Source organism: Xenopus laevis, chromosome 7L (assembly GCF_017654675.1).
Source record: "Xenopus laevis strain J_2021 chromosome 7L, Xenopus_laevis_v10.1, whole genome shotgun sequence".
Classification (NCBI taxonomy): Eukaryota; Metazoa; Chordata; class Amphibia; order Anura; family Pipidae; genus Xenopus; species Xenopus laevis.
This window is the reverse complement of record NC_054383.1, coordinates 63,134,017-63,157,072: the sequence shown is the minus strand read 5'-3', so window position 1 is coordinate 63,157,072 and position 23,056 is coordinate 63,134,017. Positions and strand designations below refer to the sequence as shown.

Sequence of the window (23,056 nt, the reverse complement as noted above, 5' to 3'; positions counted from 1 at the left end):
AAAAAAACATTTTTCATGTCAAAGAACAATTCAATTGAAGTTGTCCATTCAGACCCTTGGGGGTCACACAGTGTAATTCGTATATCCAAAATGTCTCCCTTTTCAGTAGTAGTTTCTCAAGATGCCCTCCTCTGGGGGGCTTAAGCACACGATCAATGGGCATACACCTGAATTGGGATGGATCATGTCCTGCTTCCCGCCAGTGCTTCGCCACTGGTTGCTGGGCAATATCCTGTTTGCCAGGGTCTTTCTTAAGATTGGGATCCAATGCTGCCCTGATGCCTCGCCCTGTGCATGTTAATCCTATGCTTTAATGGCCTAATGGTCTTGCCGCAATAAATCAGACCACATGGGCATCTAATGATGTAAACTACCATCGAGGAGGTGCATGATAACCTATGTTTAATGTTATACTTTTTGCCAGTCCTTGGATGTCTGAATTCTGATCCCAATATTAGTGTGCCACATACTACACATCCTGGCATCTGTACACACCAGGACGGGTACTTAGAAAGTGTTGGGCTTGGGGCTGAGTGTATTTCCCCACAGGGTCTGATGGGCTGAGATATTCCTTAAGGTTAGTATTCCTGGAGTAACTGAATCATTGTCTTCGTGGAATTTTATTGCCTATACTCTCATCGTTGGATACTACCTCCCAATGTTTGAGTACGGATTTCCTAATGTCGCTACTGTAGGGGTTGTATGTGCTGACATAATACATGTCGTGACTGTTTTCAACTTTTACCCGATTGGCTTTTGGACATAATAGATCCTTCCTATTCATGGCCGATGCTGTGTTGATGGTTTCCCTGATCAGTACATTTGGATATCCCCTATCCAGAAATTTCTGCCCCATTTTCTCCAGGTCTACATCTTTCTGTTTGGGGTCACTATCTATGCCTACTATTCTCATCATCTGAGACTTGGGAAGTTATTCAATAAGATGCCTAGGGTGGTGGCTTGTGTAATGTAGTAGCGTATTCCTGTCAGTTTCTTTGGAGTATAACTGTGTATGCAATCCCTGATTGGATTTGTAAAGCTGGACATCAAGAAAATTAATCTCTTGTGAGCTGTAACTTAAGGTGAATTTAACAGGCGTATCCAGTTTTTTGAGATAATCAATGTACAATTCCAGTTGCTCTGATGTACCAGTCCATAGAAAAAAGATATTGTCTATGTAGCGCCAAAAAAGCTACCATGCCTTTTAAAAGTTTCATGACCATATATGTGTTTATTCTCAAACTCATGCATGAAGGCATTCGCATAGGCTGGCGCTACTCTTGAACCCATAGCGGTCCCTGTTCGTTGTAAATAAAATTGATGCTCGAATTTAAAATTATTTTTCCGTAAGACAAAATCAAGTAATTTCAGAGTGTATTCAGCTGGTGGACCATCGTAGCTGGAATTGTCAGTTATAAGACTCTTAACTGCTGTAATACCTGAATCATGTGGTATACAAGTGTACAGGTTTTGTACATCCATAGTAACCAACAGTAAACCATCAACATGCAAATCAATACTTTTGATGACATTCAAAAAGTCAGTAGTGTCCTTTAAGTAACTACTCGTAGCAGTAACGCACGGCTGTAACAGAACATCTAGGTACTGGGTAATTTTTTCATTCAGTGACCCTGTTGAGGCTGTGATGGGTCTACCTGGGGGCCTTTCCAAATTTTTATGTATTTTGGGTAATGTGTAAATTACAGAAAAAGTTGGACTATTAGGGATTAGAAATTCACCCATTTCTTTGGAGAAATAGCCTTGTGACGTCCCCATATTTATTAGGGCCTTCAATTCCTCTTTAAATTTACCTGTAGGGTCAAACGTGAGACTCTCATAATTGGCCGTGTTGGACAATTGTGTTAAGAGCTCATTTCTATAGTAGCTATAATCCATAATTACTATGGTACCCCCCTTATCTGCATTTTTGATGAATTTTTCTCTGTTAGATCTCAAAGATTCCATAGCCTCCTTTTCCAATGGGCTAAAGTTGCCCCTCCATTTTCTGTTATTCTGATAACAGGCCAATGCATTGTTCTTCAACAGTCTGTGGTACATATTACCCAAAATACATAAAAATTTGGAAAGGCCCCCAGGTAGACCCATCATAGCCTCAACAGGGTCACTGAATGAAAAAATTGCACAGTACCTAGACGTTCTGTTACAGCCGTGCGTTACTGCTACGAGTAGTTACTTAAAGGACACTACTGACTTTTTGAATGTCATCAAAAGTATTGATTTGCATGTTGATGGTTTACTGTTGGTTACTATGGATGTACAAAATCTGTACACTTGTATACCACATGATTCAGTTATTGCAGCAGTTAAGTCTTATAACTGACAATTCCAGCTACGATGGTCCACCAGCTGAATACACTCTGAAATTACTTGATTTTGTCGTACGGAAAAATTATTTTAAATTCGAGCATTAAATTTATTTACAACGAACAGGGACCGCTATGGGTTCAAGAGTAGCACCAGCCTATGCGAATGCCTTCATGCATGAGTTTGAGAATAAACACATATATGGTCATGAAACTTTTAAAAGGCATGGTAGCTTTTTTCGGCGCTACATAGACAATATCTTTTTTCTATGGACTGGTACATCAGAGCAACTGGAATTGTACGTGGATTATCTCAATAAACTGGATACGCCTGTTTAATCTCTTGTGAGCTGTAATTTAAGGTGAATTTATTTTCTTGACGTCCAGCTTTACAAATCCAATCAGGGATTGCATACACGGTTATACTCCAAAGAAACTGACAGGAATACGCTACTACATTACACAAGCCACCACCCTAGGCATCTTATTGAATCACTTCCCAAGTCTCAGATGATGAGATTAGTACGCATAGATAGTGACCCCAAACAGAAAGATGTAGATCTGGAGAAAATGGGGCAGAAATTTCTGGATAGGGGATATCCAAATGTACTGATCAGGGAAACCATCAACACAGCATCGGCCATGAATCGGGAGGATCTATTATGTCCAAAAGCCAATCGGGTAAAAGTTGAAAACAGTCACGACATGTATTATGTCAGCACATACAACCCCTACAGTAGCGACATAAGGAAATCCGTACTCAAACATTGGGAGGTAGTATCCAACGATGAGAGTATAGGCAATAAAATTCCACGAAGACCAAGATTCAGTTATTCCAGGAATACTAACCTTAAGGAATATCTCAGCCCATCAGACCCTGTGGGGAAATACACTCAGCCCCAAGCCCAACACTTTCTAAGTACCCGTCCTGGTGTGTACAGATGCACAGGATGTGTAGTATGTGGCACACTAATATTGGGATCAGAATTCAGACATCCAAGGACTGGCAAAAAGTATAACATTAAACATAGGTTATCATGCACCTCCTCAATGGTAGTTTACATCATTAGATGCCCATGTGGTCTGATTTATTGCGGCAAGACCATTAGGCCATTAAAGGATAGGATTAACATGCACAGGGCTAGCATCAGGGCAGCATTGGATCCCAATCTTAAAATAGACCCTGGCAAACAGGATATTGCCCAGCAACCAGTGGCGAAGCACTGGCGGGAAGCAGGACATGATCCATCCCAATTCAGGTGTATGCCCATTGATCGTGTGCTTAAGCCCCCCAGAGGAGGGCATCTTGAGAAACTACTACTGAAAAGGGAGGCATTTTGGATATACGAATTAGACTGTGTGACCCCCAAGGGTCTGAATGGACAACTTCAATTGAATTGTTTTTTGACATGAAATTTTTTTTGGCATAAATTATTGCTTCTTTAACCATCTTGCTACTTAGGGCTATATATGGTGCATTCCTCTTATAAAGTTCTCGTCTCTCCACTTTGCAGATATATTATGTATTTCTGGGTCTGAACTGAATACTTCTCGCTCTGTAAGTAACATTTGCATTTCTTTAAACTGCTTATATGTACAAGGAAGTTCTTTTGTTACTATGACCTTTTTTTTTTTTTTTTTTTTTGTGCTCCGGCCGGTGAATCAAATTATTGCACCAAGTTCTCTAATGAACTAAAAAGAACAAAAATACTTTTTTTCACTTTGCATTTACCGTATGACGTCATGTTGGCGCCAGAATTCACTCAGTGGGTGGGTATTTAAGCCATTGTTTGTTACACTACAATATCCTTGAAAAAGGTCCGCAGGTGGGACCGAAACGTATATACACACACTGTGTGTATATATTTGTGTGTGTGTATATGTAGGTGTATATATATTTAATTATTGGGCAGAATTGTGTTGGCTGTATTCTATGTTATATGAACTTTGAATTTGGAATTATATACAAGCAAAATGAGTGTGATAACATTTTCTGTAAAAAAGTTTTGTGTTTTTGAAATTGCATATTAACTGTAAATGTCTGATTCACTGCAGAAACGTAAAGCTGCTGACAACTACGAGAGCAGCCATTACTTCCCTGCCAAAGTTTTGCGGCCTCCACTGGGGCAGAGCCCCCCATCCCCACCGCTTCTTTTGCTCCCTCCTTCTCCTTCATCTGCTCCACCCACACCACCCTCTTCTCAGACACAAGTCCCACCTGCAAGCCGAGAAGAGCGAGCAAAGAGGCGTCAGCTTGCTAGAGAGAAAGAGAACCACCCAACTGGATGTGATCAGTCTGAAGGAGATCGTTTGCGGCTTAGGGGGCCCTACCTCACTGTCACTCTTCAGCGTCCACCAAAAGAATTAAGCTCCAGTTCCATTGTCCCCAAGTTACAAGCCATCACACCAAATCCACGTCAGCATATACGTGCAGTATCTCTACAGCATCATGATGAGGAACGAGAAGAAGAAGAAGAGGAAGAGGAGGAGGAGGAGGAAGAGGAAGAAGAGACCGAGAATAGTGTAATGCTGGGTCAAAGAAAAGACAACATATCAATGCAGAAGGATGTTTGGCTCTCTGTTTTCCATTACCTCTCACACGAAGAGCTTTGCATCTGTATGAGAGTGTGCAAATCTTGGTACAAATGGTAGGTGTTTTTTTTTTTTTCTAATAATGATGTGTAAATACAATATTCTCAGAAAATTTCACCGAACGCACACGCATGAGCACTGGGGAGCTGCACGTCCCCAGTGTTCCTCGGCAAGTGGCCAGCGGCATACCATCCCTAGTTAATTTGCCGCCTTTGTGGGCTTGCCAAAACAGCACCAGCTCCGTCACATACTTTCTACTGCAAAAGACTCTGCAGAAGGGAAAGAGAAAGGGTTAAATATTATTCTTAAAATCGTAGTCCTATTGAACCATGGTTATTAGCCCTCTGAAAAAGTAAATTTGTGTTTTACTACTACTACCACTACTACTACTAATACTACTACTATTACTACTACCACTAGGTACTTTGTTCACAAAGTGAACATAAAGCTCCAATACTTTAAGGAATAGATGTATACAGTTTTACATCCTCATATGTCAGTTTTGCCCAATTTTTACATAAAATAATTTATCTTGTAGATTATATACCTGTCGCCCATTGATTTTGGATCTTGTCCAATAGCATGGGTGCAGTTAGAAAAAAAAGAGCATTGCCTGGCACAGTAGCACTGACAGTGGACTTACATGGTTTATGTGTGTTTTGGGTATCCCATACAATTATGGAAACTATATAAACATTTTCAGTGTTTGAAAAAAAAGATCTCCCTTCCACATTTAGAGAGATGAAAAGAGATAATGAAGGGAGATACCTGCTCCTTAAAGGAAAACTATACCCCCCAAAAGGAATACTTAAGCAACAGATTTATATCAAATTGAATGACATATTAAAGAATCTTACCAAACTGGAATATATATTTACATAAATATTGCCCTTTTACATCTCTTACATACATAGTTACATAGTTAAATTGGGTTGAAAAAAGACAAAGTCCATCAAGTTCAACCCCTCCAAATGAAAACCCAGCATCCATACATACACCCCTCCCTACTTTTAATCAAATTCTATCTACCCATACCTATACTAACTATAGAGCTTAGTATCACAATAGCCTTTGATATTATGTCTGTCCAAAAAATCATCCAAGCCATTCTTAAAGGCATTAACTGAATCAGCCATCACAACATCACCCGGCAGTGCATTCCACAACCTCACTGTCCTGACTGTGAAGAACCCCCTACGTTGCTTCAAATGAAAGTTCTTTTCTTCTAGTCTAAAGGGGTGGCCTCTGGTACGGTGATCCTCTTTATGGGTAAAAAGGTCCCCTGCCATTTGTCTATAATGTCCTCTAATGTACTTGTAAAGTGTAATCATGTTCCCTCGCAAGCGCCTTTTTTTCCAGAGAAAACAACCCCAACCTTGACAGTCTACCCTCATAATTTAAGTCTTCCGTACCGCTAACCAATTTCGTTGCACGTCTCTGCACTCTCTCCAGCTCATTTATATCCCTCTTAAGGACTGGAGTCCAAAACTGAACTGCATACTCCAGATGAGGCCTTACCAGGGACCTATAAAGAGGCATAATTATGTTTTCATCCCTTGAGTTAATGCCCTTTTCCTAGTCACCCATGGCAGCTATTCACCAATGGGTTAAATCCTCTCACCAGGCCAATGGACAGGATCCTCCCCAAGCAATTTAAAAGCGCCCGCCCCCTTATACTCACTGTCTTTTTTTCCTGTCCACGGGCTGATGGTGCAGGTGGATGATTCCCAGCAGTAAGGGGGCTCTCTGCTCTCTCTCTCGGTTCCCCCTTACAGAAGCTGAGGTCCCAATAGCTCCCCCTGAGTTGGGGTTAGCAAGGAAGGGACCAGACAATTGCGTGGAGGCATCCTGGGTCCAGCCGTACCTCCCGTAGTATGCGGGTTAGGGAGGCGAAGGAGGTGTTGCGCAGTGTGGCGCCGAAACCGGAAGTGACGTCACAAATGCAGCGAGAACTTCCTATACTAGGCTGGATGGGCGGAAGTACCTCGGGCGCCATTTTGGATTCTGGCAGCATGGCGAACCGGAAGTGGGGGTTTTCGCGCCTGAGATGCGCCAAATAGTATTTTACTGCGTTTCAGGTAGGCAGGGACGCCCTTCTTATAAAAGTTTTTTCGCTACTTGTGACACTGGGTCCTGCAGGAGCCTGTTTATTCTGCTGATACAGGTATGTGCAGTAGGATTATGCTACCAGGAGTGTTTTTTTTTTTTGTCTAGGAGGTATACTAAAAGTTATGTTCTTATGCAGCACCGCTATGGAGTCGGGAATGCCGGGCAAACCACCTCACCCGAAAGGGAAAAGGTGAGACATGTCCTAATGCCTGTGTGCTAAGAGAGAGAGAGAATTGTGCAGGAGGTTAATATTTGTTTTTTTCTATATAATTACACAGCCTTCCTGCCACTGAAAAGAAAGACAAAACGCCAGAAAAGGCTACGTCAGTTCAAGCTCAAGGAGAACCAGGAGTGTCAACTTCTCTTGAAAATCAAGCTTTTGCTGAATCTTTGGCTGCGGTCATTAAGCAGGCGGTGGTGCAAGGTTTTCAGGAAGTAGCGACTTCTAAAAAGAGAACAAGACATGGTTACTCCAGACAAATAGATTCCCTTTCTGAGGTTTCGGAGGGAGAACTTTCGGAAGATTCAGAATTAGATTCTCCTTTAGGTTCGGAAGAAGGGGAGATTGACATGGAGGAGGACTCCAATTTTGATCTGGCAGTGATCGATCCTCTGATAAAAGCAGTTAGGCAGACACTGACCTTCCCCATGGAACCTGCCAAATTATCTTCAGCTGATAAGTTGTTCCCTTCTCTGAAGAAGAGGTCGGTATGCTTTCCAGTTCACGCCTCAATTAAAGATATTATTATGGCAGAATGGGAAAAAACAGAAAAAAGACCTCAGACTGCAGGAAAATGTCTTAAGAAATATCAATTTGCAGAAGAGGATTCGAAATTTTGGGATTCATCCCCTAAGGTGGATGCAGCGGTTGTGAGACTGGCAAGAAAGACCACCTTACCGGTGGATGATGCGGCAGCTTTCAGAGAACCGATGGAGAAAAAGATTGAATTTAATCTTAAAAAATCTTTTGGAGCAGCAGGGGCAGCCTGTAGACCAGCAGTGGCACTCACATCAGTGTCGCGAGCCTTAAAAGTGTGGCTGGCTGAGGTAGAAGAAGCAATCTCGTCTAATGTAAAAAGACCTAAAGTATTGGAAATGCTGGCTGACTGTAAATTGGCGGTTGATTTTATGTCAGAAGCTTCTATTGATCTAGTCCACTTTATGGCAAGATCCTTGGCACTATCGGTGGCAGCAAGGAGAGCGTTGTGGCTTAAACCTTGGGCAGCAGATGCAGCCTCGAAATCCAACTTATGCCAACTGCCATTTGAGGGAGAAATGTTGTTTGGAGAAAGATTGGATACAATCATCAAGAAGGTATCTGGAGGAAAAAGTGTGTTCCTTCCTCAGGAAGGTAGAAACAAAAGCATGAGGTTTGATGCATCTTTTCACAGAGAGAAGGAGAGATCATTTAGAACATCCAAACAATATAAGCCAGGGAAAGAATTTAACAGACAGTCGTCATGGAGATCGGGCCGTCAAAGCTCAAGTGGCAATTTCAGGAGATCTAGAGGTTTCTCCACCTCAGGCTCAACGGCTCAGCAGCAATGAGGGTGTCTTGGCTCAGACGAAAGTAGGAGGCAGATTGGCGCTATTCGCTCAAGTCTGGGCCAGAAACATTCAAGATCGCTGGGTATGCGATACAATAGAAAGAGGTTTTTGTTTAGAGTTTTCAAAAATTCCCAAAGAAGATTATTTTCTAAGTTCATCTTTGCCGGAGTCAGAAGAAGCGCAAAGTCTGTTCCAGGAGTACATGGATCAGCTATTTGCTTCCGAAGGCAAATGAAGTCGTTCCTCCTTTCGAAAGAAGAAAGGGGTTTTATTCAAGATTGTTAGAAGTAGTAAAGAAGGCTTCAGGCGCTATGAGGCCAGTATTAGACATGAGGAGTCTAAACAAATTTCTACAAAAAAAGAAATTCAAGATGGAATCCCTAGCATCAGTGATACAGGCGATCTCGGTTGGGGATTGGCTCACCAACATCGACTTGAAGGATGCGTATTTTCATGTGCCAATTTTTCAGGACCACAGAAAGTTTCTGAGGTTCGAAGTGGGAGGGGTACATGTGCAATTCAGATGTCTCCCATTTGGCCTGTCACAATCCCCAAGGGTGTTCACCAAGATTTTGGTGACATTAATAGCCGAATTAAGGAAGGAAGGAATTTCAGTCTTTCATTACTTAGGCGATATTCTGGTAACGGCAAGAACAAAGAGAGAGGCAGAGGTTCAAACAACGAGGGTGTTGGAATCGCTAGAGCTACACGGCTGGATAGTAAATTTGGAAAAGAGCAGTCTAGTTCCATCAAAGTCTCTCGTTTTTTTAGGAGCTCTTTTCCAGACACAAAGGAATTTGGTAAAATTCTAAAACAAAGGAAGATTATTCAGGCGGTAGAAGACTTCAGAAGTCAGGAAGTAGTCTCAGTGCGCCAGTGTTTGAAGATCGTGGGATTGATGTCCTCAACGATTCAGATCGTAAAATGGTCGAGGTGGCATTCAAGACCATTACAAAATTTTGTGCTCAGAAAAGTGAAAAACCCTCAAGAAAACCTACGGAAAAAATTGACTCTGTCTCAAGAATTAAAAGACGTTCTAAGTTGGTGGTGTATTACAGAGAATTTAGGAAGAGGTACCCCACTAGAGGAGCCAGACTGGATTACAGTTACAACAGATGCATCAGGAGTCGGCTGGGGAGCCTACATAGGAGATGTGTGCGTTCAAGGTTCTTGGGAGTTAAGTCATGTCTCCTCAAATGTCATAGAGTTAAAGGCAATAAAAGAGGCTCTATTGGCCTTGGCAGACCATCTGAAAGGAAGAAGTGTAAAGGTGTTTTCCGACAATACCACAGCAGTGGCCTATGTGCAGAAGCATGGAGGTACAAGAAGCCTGGTCTTGTCGGAGGAAGTAAAACCAATTTTTCAGTGGGCAGAGTCATGCCTAGAAAATATCACTGCAGTACATCTTCCAGGAATAGAAAACCATAAAGCAGATTTTCTAAGTCGGTCTCGTGGATCCAGGAGAGTGGAGTCTTCACGAGGATATCTTTCAAGATCTGGTAGATACTTGGGGAGTACCGGAAATAGATGCCATGGCTACCATTCACAACAGGAAGTGCAGAAGGTTTTTTTCCATATTCCCATGCGCAGAAGCAGAAGCCATAGATGGTCTAAGGCAGGACTGGTCAAGAGAGTTAATCTTTGTGTTCCCTCCAATTCCCCTGGTCTGGAAGGTCTTAAAGAAGATAGAGCGGGAAAAGGCCAATGCTATAGTAATAGCACCATACTGGCCAAGAAGACCTTGGTTTCCTCTACTACACAGACTGTCCTTAGGACAGCCCAAGCAGATTCCGAGTTTCCCAGGTTGGTTGACTCGGGGATTAGTTCAGTTTCACAAGGAAAATCACCTTTGCTTGACGGCCTGGAGGTTGAGAGGAGGAGACTGAGAAAACTAGTGTGCAAGGAGAAGTTAGTAGATTTTCTGTTGAATGCAAGGAAAAGATCTACATCTACACAATACTATAAGATCTGGGAGACGTTTGTGAGATCTATGGTGGCAGAGGGGCGAGACCCAGGTTGTCCTTCAGCATCTATGGTGGTTGATTTTTTGTTCGCTGGTTATGAGAGAGGCCTTCATTTAAGTACCCTCAAAGTGCAGGTGTCGGCTATTTCAGCACTCTCAGGAAAAACTTGGGCGGTGGATCCGTTGGTCCTGAGATTCTTCAATGCCTTTAAGAGGGTAAAACCACGGATCCGAAGCTTTTCACCTCCCTGGGACCTTCCGTTTGTCCTAGACAGTTTGACAAAGCCACCTTTTGAGCCTTTAGAAGACGTTTCCTTATGGAATCTTACACTAAAAGTTGCTTTTCTAGTTGCCGTGACGTCAGCATGCAGAGTGGGTGAGCTGGCAGCATTATCAGCTCTAGAGCCATTCACAGTAATTTATGAAGACAAAGTGGTTTTGACTTCCACATGGATTTAGAGGTTACACTTCCTTCATTTTGTCCTTCGCCAAAGTCAGAAAAAGAGAGACAATGGCATAAACTTGATTTGGTCAGAGCCCTCACAATATACCTGGGGAGAACAAAATCATGGAGAAAGTCGGATCATTTGTTTGTGATTCCTGGTGGTTTCAGAAAGGGGAAAACTCCATCTAAGAAGACGAGTTCTTGGATAGTGGCAGCAATTGCAAAGGCGTACAATGCAGCTGGCAGGAAGGTTCCCCGGGGTTTGAAAGCCCATTCCACCCGAGCTCTAGTAAGTTCCTGGGCGATGGAGGCCAAGGCATCGCCAGAAGCGATTTGCAAGGCGGCGAGATGATCCTCCATCAATACATTTATTAAGCATTATAGATTGGATGTTCTTTCCTCCCAGGAAGCAAGATTTGGGAGAAAGATTTTGCAGTCTGTTGTGATTATATCAAAATAAAGTGTGTTATGTTACTGCATTATGTGTCAAGTCCCTCTCTGTAGCTTTGGTAGTTCCCATTGGTGAATAGCTACCATGAGTGACTAGGAAAACAGGAAATTTTTTATTACTTACCGTAATTTCTGTTTCCTGGTCACTTTCCATGGCAGCATTCACCAAAAACTACCCACCCCTTTTTTTTTTTTTTATATGTGAGCTGTTCAACTAAGACAGTGAGTATAAGGGGGCGGCGCTTTTAAATTGCTTGGGGAGGATCCTGTCCATTGGCCTGGTGAGAGGATTTAACCCATTGGTGAATGCTGCCATGGAAAGTGACCAGGAAACAGAAATGACGGTAAGTAATAAAAAAATTTCCTGTTTTTTATGCAAGACAGAACTTTATTTGCTTTAGTAACCACAGATTGACACTGCCCAGAATTAGACAACGTGTTATCTACAAAGACCCCTAGATCCTTCTCATTTAAGGAAACTCCCAACACACTGCCATTTAGTGTATAACTTGCATTTATATTATTTTTTCCAAAGTGCATAACCTTGCATTTATCAACATTGAACCTCATTTTCCAATTTGCTGCCCAGTTTTCCAGTTTAGACAAATCACTCTGCAAAGTGGCAGCATCCTTCATGGAACCTATAGTTCTGCACAATTTAGTATCATCTGCAAAAATAGAAACAGTACTTTCAATGCCCACCTCCAGGTCATTAATAAACAAGTTGAAAAGCAAGGGACCTAGTACAGAGCCCTGCCGTACTCCACTAACAACACTGGTCCAATTAGAAAATGTTCCATTTACCACCACTCTTTGTAGTCTATCTTTTAGCCAGTTCTCTATCCATTCCTTAATTTAACCAGTAACCTTTTGTGTGGCACTGTATCAAATGCTTTAGCAAAGTCTAAGTAAATCACATCCACTGCCATCCCAGAATCGAGGTCTCTACTTACATTCTCAAAAAAAGAAATTAAGTTAGTCTGGCAAGATCTATTACGCATAAAACCATGCTGGCACAAACTCATAGTATTATGATTTGCTATGAAGTCCAGTATCTTATCCTTTATTAACCCTTCGAAAAGCTTTCCTACCACTGACGTCAGACTAACTGGCCTATAGTTTTGAAGCTGAGAACGGGATCCTTTTTTGAATAGAGGCACCACATTAGCAATTCGCCAGTCTCTTGGCACTATGCCAGATCTCAATGAATCCTGAAAAATTAAGTAAAGAGGTTTGGCAATCACACCGCTAAGCTCGCTAATTACCCTGGGATGAATACCATCCTGCCTTGAACCACCATTTTGTGACTCTATCTGTGCTGCCTCAGTGATCACCTGACCAGAAATACTACAACACTAACTGTAACAGGAAGAAGTGAGGAAGCAAAAGGCAGAACTCTGTCTGTTAATTGGCTCATGTGACCTTACATGTGGTTTGAATGTGTGCACAGTGAATCGTACGATCTCAGGGGGTGGCCCTTATTTTTTAAAATGGCAATTTTCTATTAATGATTACCCAATGGCACATACTAATAAAAAAGTATATTATTATGATGGTTCATTTACATGAAGCAGGGTTTTACACATGAGCTGTTTTACTCAGTATCTTTTAATAGAGACCTACATTGTTTGGGGGGTATAGTTTTCCTTTAATGGGGATGTAAATACAAAAAAATAAAATCCCATTTTTACTTTAATGAAAAAGAAACTGATTTTATAAGAAACCTAACTGTATGCAGTGAAGTTCTACCTTCATTTACTTGCTCTGACTCCTGCAGATAGGAAACTTTAGATGGTCCCTTACTGCTCTGCAGGGAAATGATCATACTTTCAAACGGCAGGGGGGAGGGACTTCCAGAACTCGAGCAGCTTTGTTTGTTTCCCTGTAGAACAGCTGGTGACCATGTAGAGATTTATATCTGCAACAGTCAGCAAGTAAATGAAGTGGGAATTTCACTGCATACAGTCAGGTTTCTTCTAAAAACTGTACAGATTTTTTAATTAAAGTATATTAGGGGGAGCACATGCATGGTCTTGGTCTTGCAAAGATGTTTAACAAACTTACAAGATGTCCCCTTGTGGCCAAATTTGAAAGCATAAATCATTTGTTTTATTAGGCTTTTGGTGCAGTAAGTTCAAGTCTATGTGCTGTATACAAAATACAGAATTTCTAGCATTATTCTGTTTTAAACTTTAGTTTCCCTTTAAAGGAAAAGTTTTCTCATCAAACGAAGCCTAAATAAACTTTATCCAGCAATTTCTAAAAATTCTGGCTGCATACACTGAATCTCTTGTTAAAGGGGTGTTCATCTTCCAACACTTTTTTTCAACTCGGTTGTTTTCAGATAATTTACCAGAAATGAACTTTTTTCAGTTACATTCTATTTTCTATTTGTGGTTGTTTTTTTAAAAATTTTTCTAATATTGAAGCTTAATTAACCCGTGGGACCCAGGTTAGGATTAATGTGACTTCCACACAATGTTCGTGCTAAACTTAACCCTGCACCCACCCTGCCTACAGTGCCCCGCTTCTAACCTCCAGTCATGGCTTTTGATAGACATATGACTGCATGCCCTGCCCCTTCTGCGACATCAAAGCAGGGCTGTGGATCTATGAATATAGAAGTGCATCTGGTTAGGTGTGAGTGCTGAAGGGCCAGGTTAGGACCAGGTATGGGTGGACTTTTTGTCAACCTTCGGATCACTACCACAGATGCTGCTGAGAAATGTATCAACTAATGTAGCAAATTGTAACAGTTCAGAAACTGCACCTGGAATACTGAACTGCCAGACTGAAACACTAGAAACAGGAATAGTAAATATTAAACTTTAGTTTTGGAAAAATGATTCTTTGGAAATATTTGAAAAAATGGAAAGCAATTAAAAAAAAGTCTTTCTGGTGAATAATCTGAAAAAAATGTTTGGGTTGAACAACCCTTTTAAATCCATTATTAGACTCTGCTACCACTAAGGGAGTTTATTAAAGTTTATTTTTGTCCTGAGAGACCAATTAGTTGCGCTAGTTAGGCAGTAAACTAAAAAAGAAAGAGATTATCTTGACTCAAATACATAATCTTGAACAAACACACAAAGGAAGTATAGCCCAGCAAACACATTTAGCTTTGGAACAAAAACCACTGCAACTTAGTTCTTCTATATGAAGTGCAGACTTAAGCAATACAAATTTGGACAGAAGTATAACATATATGTTTGCTGGGATCTTAAAAAAAAATTAGCCCACATATCTCATACCATACATGTTTTGGCTACGCCCATTTTTTGGCCACACCACCTGATTACCATGTTAATTTTACAAATTGTAAATAAGCCGTATCACTTTAAATAGGCAGGGAGAGCTGTATTGCAGTCCCTACTAAGGAGATGTAAAAATTTGTAGTACAACTGGCTTCCCTCCACAGGTTATTAAACTACAACTCACTGCTAGGGTTGGCACCTTTTTTGGAAAAAAATACCAGCCTTCCTATATTTTGTTTTTCTCTATAAATAGCATTGGCATCAAACAACATTTTTAGCGGCCAGGCCGGTAAAATACCGGCCAGGTGGCAACCCAACTCACAGCCTTGGCTCAGGGCTAGTTGGGGGAGAGGAGAGAAAAGAACCTGCGCCTGATACTTTGATGTCAGAAAGAGTGAGATTATTGACACACACACAGTTACACACACACACACACACACACACACACACAGTCACACACACACAGTTACACACACACCCTGTAACACACACACTGTAACACACACACACTGTAACACACACACACACACACTGTAACACACACACACACACACACACACTGTAACACACACACACACACACTGTAACACACACACACACACACTGTAACACACACACACACACACTGTAACACACACACACACACACACACACACTGTAACACACACACACTGTAACACACACACACACACTGTAACACACACACAGTAATTAGGGTTGCCACCCGGCCGGTATTTTACCGGCCTAGCCGGTAAAATACCTGCCAAGGCCGGGGCCAGTATTACAAATTTACCGGCAATGTAGCTGCCGGGAAATTTGTAATACGATCAAAAGGAGCCCTCGGCCTGCCCCCAACCCCCTGCATCTTAACTTTTCTTTTGCCTCTTCTAGCGCCCGCGTGTCTCCGTTGTGTGGCCCTGCCCTTTTGACATCATGCCCCGCCCATTTTGACGTCATGCCCCACCCATTTGAGGCCCCACCCCCCAGCAGCCGGTAAAATTTTTTATAAAAGGTGGCAACCCTAACAGTAATACACGCTGTAAGTGTATTATGAGCTGTCATGGGAGGAAACATTCAACTTATTCTGGAGCAATATTCCACCGCTCTCCAGCCCGTATGAAATAATTGATGTCAATCACTGTTGTGCTTCATTAAAGCCAAGCGCCCTTTCAGGGAATCAGACTAACAGAGCTCTACGCGCACAGTTTCTCCTCCCGGCACAAAGACAAGACACACACTGTAACTGACACACACTTGCCGGGTTGCACTGCATCCTGCCTAAATCCACCCCTCCCCCACGCAGTAAGCCAGTTACTCATACATGCATACAGTTCCAGAGTTCCAGCACAAACAGGCCAGCAGGCCACCACCATGATGAACAGCATGTTTCCTTTACCTGAGCCCCCTGCACTACATAACGCGAGTCAGCAGCCGGGAGAGAGGGAGGGCGGAGTTTAGGTCTAAAAGAACTCTGTCCAGGCATGCCTCTCAGATGACACTGAAGCACAACTCTGTAGGTTCCACCACCCAATGGCGCTGAGGTTAGAAACTTTTTTTTTTGTTGTTTTGGCTGTTGAGAAAGTCGGGAATTTTAAGCGCAATAGTGGGACAGCGGGTTGAGCTGTCAAAAGCAGGACTGTACCGCTGAAAATGGGACGGTTGGGAGGTATGATATCTCTAGGGTATTGTCCCTATCTTTTCTGAATAGCTGCTAGGGTTACTATCCTAATAAAAAGGTGTTAAAAAAAAAAGCTTTAGTTCCTCACATTTTTATGCAATCTGTTTGTTCAACTCACTGAATTAAAGCTGAAAGTCCGCAGTGCAACTGCATCAGATTTGTTTAATTTAAAATTAATTGTGGTAATTTACAGAACCAAATGTCTTAAATTACAAACATATTTGCTAGCTGTACTTAAAGAGATACTGACACCAGAAACTATGCCTTTTTACATCATAAAACTGACTTTGTATGCTACTTATAATTTTGCCATAAAGTATTTGCCCAATGCTTTTAGATTACCTATCTGGTCTATGAGGGGGCTGCCATATTTGTGCAGCAATGAGTCCATTGGTATTACAAATTTTAACTGAAAGGCTAAGGTTGGACAGTCAGGTTGGCAAAACAGGTTTAGGAACTTCAACTAACAATTACTTACAAAAATAAACCTCTTTGCAAAAAACCTGACAGCATGACCTATTAGGTCATTTTTAATGTACATTTATATTTTAAAAAGTAGTTTTTTAGTGTCAGTATCACTTTAAATGAGAAGAAAAGTGATTTATACTTGGGGGTGCCAAAAGTTAGGCACCTGACACTCCTGGCCAGTGCTCCTATCAGCAGAAATCTGCACCGGCTGGGGTCTAAGCGTTTCAAATTTCCCAGCGCAGACGCAAGCACAGTAGAATGCAATAGGCGACTTTTTTGTTAAAGTTCAGCTTGTTACAGAAAGAGGATCGCTCTGTGCTGCTCTTTGGAGGAACCCTGGGCCGGTGCAGTTTTCTGCTGATCGTGTCAGGTAAGCAAATGCAATCACATGGGGGTGCATAACTTTTGGCACCTGCAATCATAAAGATTTCTTCTGCTTTAAGGATATTGGTAAAACAATCAAACAAGATTTAGTAACACTATACCCCCAAACAATGTAAGCTTCTGTAAAAAAAAAAAAAACAACTTCTAAAACAGCTTATATGTAAATCCCTGCTTCATCTAAATAAACCATTTTCATAAAAATTTATTTTTTTAGTAGTATGTGTCACTGGATAATCCTAAATAGAAATTTAAGTACTAAGGTCCGCCCCCTGAGATCTTATGATTCACAGTGCACACAAACAAACCAAGGGCACACATACATGTTAGGTCACATGAACCAATTAATGGCCAAAGCTCTGTCTTTTATGCCCACACTTCTTCCTGATTTAGTTGGAGCTGCATTATTCAGGTGATCTCTGAGGCAGCACATAGTCTATGACAAAATGGTGGCTCAATGTAAAAGATGTAGAAGTTCAATATTTACTCCAGTTTGGTAAAATTCTTTAATAAGCTACTCAATATGATATAAATATCTGTTAGTCAAGTATTCTTTCTGGGGTACAAAAAACTATTCCACCTTAAATGATACACTCACTTTTGCAACTTTTACATGCAGTGAAAGCTGTAATTCCACAAAAATGTAGAATATATTGGAAAACTGGAATAAATGACACATATAATACAAAACAAAATTAAAGAATACTGGGCTATATTATAGAACTTGCAACCCCCCGCCCAACTTATGTACCCTTGTCCCCATTGAAAATCTTCAAATAAAGAATATATAAAGAACAGTTATAAAAATATGCCATAGGTAATTGCTTGTGTCTTCTTAATACATCATTAATAGCTGCCTCTCATTTCTGGGTACATTACAGTGGGCTCAATGCCCACAAAGTATCTTGTGTGTCATTGCCATAAGGCAATGCATTTTCCCACAATTACGTGTTTTAAAATACCTGTGGTGATTTACATTGCAGCAATTTGCAGTAAAAAGACCCGCTGTGTCATTTTCCAAAACCCATTGAATATACCTTTATTAATGTGTATATTAAAGTGTATTGGGAAGCTGTTTAGAATTACAATTCCTTTTATGGAAGACCTAGTTAGCAAATTAGATGTAATTGAATTTCTTTTAAGTATTTGCATTGGTAGATTCTGGAAGTTAACAAAGTGGAATTTTTACTCTCCATAAGCTGAACAATTCAAATCAATGAGAGGCTTTTTTTGTGAATTTGAAAAGCCTTTGTATAGCATCAATAGGCAGGCTAATCAGAAGCCAGTTTCGTTTCTAGTTATTATTTTTGTTTTATTTTGACAATGTTATAGTAATGTTTTTGATCTTAAAGAAATGGAAGGGGAGGGGGGAACTGGTAAGTTGGGAGCATTTCATTGTTGTTGTTTTTTACTAGCATCATTATAATTATTATTATTTTTTTGTATTCTCATTTGGTATCTAACCTCACTAATATGTAATGAAGCAGATGTTTATATGTTACATTTTCTTATCAGTAGTTTTATGTTTTAGCTTTAGTATATAATTTTTCAGTGCAAATTTGCTCAAGTATGGTAGTAACATGTCATACACGTTAACCTGCTTTTCAGGGGCTGTGACAAACGTCTCTGGTCCAGGATTGATGTTAGTCGTTGCAAGTCTCTAGTACCACAGGCACTCAGTGGTATTATTAAACGACAACCTGTATACCTTGACTTGAGCTGGACAACTGTGTCAAAGAAGCAACTTATATGGCTTATCAACCGGTTGCCAGGTACTATGATTGGTGGAAGTTATCTTATTATCAATAGTAAGAAAAAGAAATTTTGATGCACTGTCCTTCACATAAGTTGAAATGGTTTGTTTAGACAAATAGATCTGTGTACCCTGAGCCCCCCTTTGACCACTGTATGGTAGTTAAGCCACTGCCTGCAAATCCTCTTTTACTTGTACGGCCCTACCTGTCATTACAGGACGATTGGGGGTTACGTTGCTCCTCTCTGGAGGCAAGACAAACTAATTGATTCTTTCCAGTCTACTCCTTCCTGCTGTCTCCACCTCCTCCTCAGTTTTTAGTTTGTCCTGCCTAGGAGGCAGTTTTTTTTCCTTCTCCTGCAAGTTTTTAATTAGCAAAGAAAAGATTCATCATCTAACCTTTCAGTTATAACTTGAGCGCTCTCTGACTCACTTGTGTGCAGATTGAGCCCGGTGTACACTGATTCAACCAGGTGTGCTCCCAGTTCTATGAACTACCAGGTTGGCCCTGGAGGTGACTTTTACCCTACATTTCACGCTCACTTATAGCAGTTGGTTGAGACCCACAGGTGCGCTCCCCTGCCTAATGGTGCAGACCTATGTAAGGGCAACATAAGTGCTTTCACTATATGTTTAGCAGGTTGAGCCTACCCAATACTACATTGTTAAGGGGGTACACGCAGAGCACCAGCCTATTTGGAACAGGAGAGATCCTGCGTTCCATGCACTCGGTGCGTTCCACTGCGAAGTCATTTTGCAACTGGATACGCAAGATTTTGCATCAGATAGCGGCGGCAATTGTAAACCACGCGCGTACGAGTTGAGGCAGCGCAGACAAGGTCCTTAGTGAGTTACCGCTACATACCTGAGACTCAAACAGCTTAACGGTCAGTATTACACTGCACTTATAAGCAATAGTGTGGAGCAGCATGGCATCAGCTGATGAGGAGTTAGTCTCCTTAATTGAGGAAATAGACTTACAGGATAAACAGTGCAAGATTAAAGCAAGAGTAAAGAAAGCTTCTAAGCCAGCAGTGAAGCACAAGGAGCATTCCCGCTCTGCTTCTCCAATTAAACCAGACTTTTCCACACATTTATTCCACTAATAAAATCACTACATCAGCCATAGTGTTTACTAATCCAGACGGCATTGCTCAGGCAATAAACATGCAACAATCTGCTGCAGCAGGCTCATCCTCACAGGCATCTACAGCAGCCAGCAGCACAGGCCCCTGCTGAAATAGCACAATTTATGACTTGGTTTCAGTCCACCATTCAGGCTACACTGGACCAGGCAATAAGCAAACATCCAGAGGCCCAGGACAGTAAAGGCGTAAAGAGATTACGCAAGTGTTCCCATTCCCCTGTATCAGAGGATGAGGACCTTAATATATTGCACGACTCACCAGAGGAGTCAGGCGCATGCTCAAGCTCAGATGAGCAATCCTATTCAGATACACAATTTACATCCTCAGAGGACCATATTTGCAACGTTAGAAATTAAAGAGGAGCAAGTGTCCCTATCAAAAGCGGACAAAGTCCTTGGCAAACGCGCCTAAGCGCCCTAGAGCATTTCCAGTATGCAAGACCATGTGTAAGGTCATCTACTCAGAATGGTCACAACCAGACAAAAAGGGTAACATAACCCAAAAATTCTTTAACAAATACCCGGTGCAAGAGGACTATAAAGTATGGGATAAGATCCCTAAAGCAGATCCATCCATTGTCAGACTATCTCGTAATACCATGTTGCCGGCAGAGGACGCAGGTTCGCTTAAGGAACCAATGGACAAAAAAATGGATATAGCCTTAAAAAAAGGTTTTCAGAGCTCAGCAGCTGTTTTAAGGCCTGCAGTGGCCTCTCCTACCGTTGCCAAGACAGCACAGTATTGGTGTGAAGAGCTTATACGCTCACCACTCACCAGTCCACACGCATTCACTGAAGCAATATCAAAGATCAAGTCAGCTTTCACGTTTCTAAGGGAAGCTGTAGACATAGCTAGACTCTCAGCCAGAGCTTCTGCAGCCTCAGTGGTAGCTCGCAGAGCATTATGGTTGCGACAGTGGTCAGACAACACAGCTTCTAAACATAGGCTGACATCCCTAAAATTCACAGGTTCTCAGTTATTCGGCACTGAACTAACAAATCATTTTGGATGTCACAGGGGGTAAAGGAGCATTTTTACCCCAAGCTAAATGCCCTAGACGCAAATTCCATCTGAGGAATTACCATCACGCACCATGGAATCCAACCAACACGCAATCTAGAGCGCTCTGCCTCATGGCAGCAAGCATAGAGGCCATTCCCTTTGCAAGATCACATCTTCGACCTCTACAATGTTTCTTTCTATGTCACTGGAACAAGGACCATCAGGATCTCTCTCAGATCCTTCCACTATCTGCCTCAACCAGGCACAGCCTAGACTGGTGGGCTTCACTGCCACGACTACAACAAGGCAGATTATGGGATCTTCCAGTACAATATATCATAACGACGGATGGAAGCTTTAGGGGGTGGGGAGCCTCTTGGCCCCCGAGAGTCTGTCAAGGGAGGTGGTCAGATCAGGAGTCCAGCCTCCATATCAATGTTCTAGAAATCAGAGCAGTCTTCAAAGCCCTCACACACTGGCAGCTGCTGCGAGACAGACATGTACGGATACAGTCAGACATTGGCACTACCGTAGCATATCTCAATCGCCATGGGGGCACAAGAAGTGCATCTGCCTTAAAAGAGGTAACCAGAATCATACAGTAGGCAGAGAAGAACAGTAGCCATATATCTGCGATATTCATTCTTGGGGTACAGAACTGGCAAGCAGACTACCTCAGCAGGCATACCCTGGACCCCGGGGAATGGCAGCTAAAACCCCGAAATTCCCGACTTATCGCAAGGACCAGCATTAGCAGACAACATTCACAACCTGAACTTGACTGCATGGCTATTGAATCCCAGCTATGGCGACAAAGGGGTTTTTCATCAATAGTCACTAAGACCCTCTTAGCTGCCCGCAAATCTACTACAGGCAGGAATTACTATCGTTCTTGGCAAAAGATTTTTTTATTGGTCGGAATCACAACAACTACACTGGGAACAGTGTAGTTCACCTCAGATCCTAGAATTTCTGCAACAGGGTCTAGATAAAGGCCTCAGTGTTTCAGCTTTAAAAGGCCAGGTATCAGCACTTTCTGCACTTATACAAAAACAGTGGGCGATGTTACCTGAATTTAAACAATATTTTCAAACACTAATTCACCTTCATCCTCCTCCCAAAGATCCAGTTCCACCATGTGACCTTAATCTTGTACTAAAGGCTCTCCAGCAGGCACCTTTTGAACCCATGGACATAACAGATATCAAGTTTCATGGAAGGTCGCATTTCTACTAGCCATTTGTTCAGGGCGAAGGGTTTTAGATCAAGACAAAGCAGTGATGCGCACAGTTCCATCTTACCTGCCAAAGGTTACTTCAGCCTTTCATATAAATCAGGACATAGTCATTCCATCCTTCTGTCCCAAACCAGAAAATGAAAAGGAACATCAGCTTCACAAGCTAGACGCAGACAGAGCATTAAAGTTCTACCTTAAACGGTTATTTCTTTCAGAAAGTCAAACTCTCTGTTAGTACTGTTCGGGGCCAACCGAAAGGGCCATCAGGCATCCAGAGCTACTTTAGCTAGATGGATAGTATCCAGTGTTACATATTCCTACTCTAGAGAATAGAGTAAGAGCCCATTCTACCTTCTTGGGCATTGCACAACTCGGCGTCCCCTGACATGATTTGTAAGGCAGCTACTTGGACATCGATACATTTTAAAAATTCTATAAACTAGCTGTCCTTGCCTCTTCAGAAGGGGCATTTGGCAGGAAGGTGCTACTAGCAGCAGTGGCACCCAGTCCTGCTTCTCAGTTTTTTTTTTTTATCTTATCAATGAGATCTGCAGTTACAATTATGTTATAGTTTTTTTTGCCCAGCCCAATTTTTAGGACGGCTTTGGGACATCCCCAATCGTCCTGCACTGACGGGTAGGGCCGTACCAGTAAAAGAATATTTTCTTACTTGGAAAATCGATTTCTCGTAGGCCTGTACTGTC

General features: G+C 41.8%; 2 protein-coding genes across 3 annotated transcripts in view; both read left to right on the top strand.

The window, feature by feature from the left end:
* The window catches only part of kdm2a.L (lysine (K)-specific demethylase 2A L homeolog), a 121,171-nt gene that overhangs the window by 90,220 nt on the left and 7,895 nt on the right, over positions 1-23,056 (top strand). For both annotated transcript variants that reach the window (XM_018225580.2, XM_018225581.2), the window contains 2 exons: positions 4,380-4,972; positions 18,821-18,984. In XM_018225580.2, coding sequence (XP_018081069.1) covers positions 4,380-4,972; positions 18,821-18,984 — 757 coding nt within the window. The remainder of the gene's footprint in view (positions 1-4,379; positions 4,973-18,820; positions 18,985-23,056) is intronic.
* LOC121395520 lies at positions 6,494-8,573 on the top strand. The gene is made up of 2 exons (XM_041569113.1): positions 6,494-7,215; positions 7,304-8,573. The coding sequence occupies exons 1-2, from the start codon at positions 7,148-7,150 to the stop codon at positions 8,571-8,573; spliced, it is 1,338 nt and encodes a 445-aa protein (XP_041425047.1). The 5' UTR covers positions 6,494-7,147.

What these genes read in the sequence shown, in the direction of transcription:
- LOC121395520 (XM_041569113.1), top strand. Translation starts at nt 7,148, where the DNA reads ATGTTCTTATGCAGCACCGCTATGGAGTCGGGAATGCCGGGCAAACCA. An exon ending in CCTCACCCGAAAGGGAAAAG is followed by an intron (nt 7,216 to 7,303) that starts GTGAGACATGTC and finishes ATAATTACACAG; the next exon opens with CCTTCCTGCCACTGAAAAGA.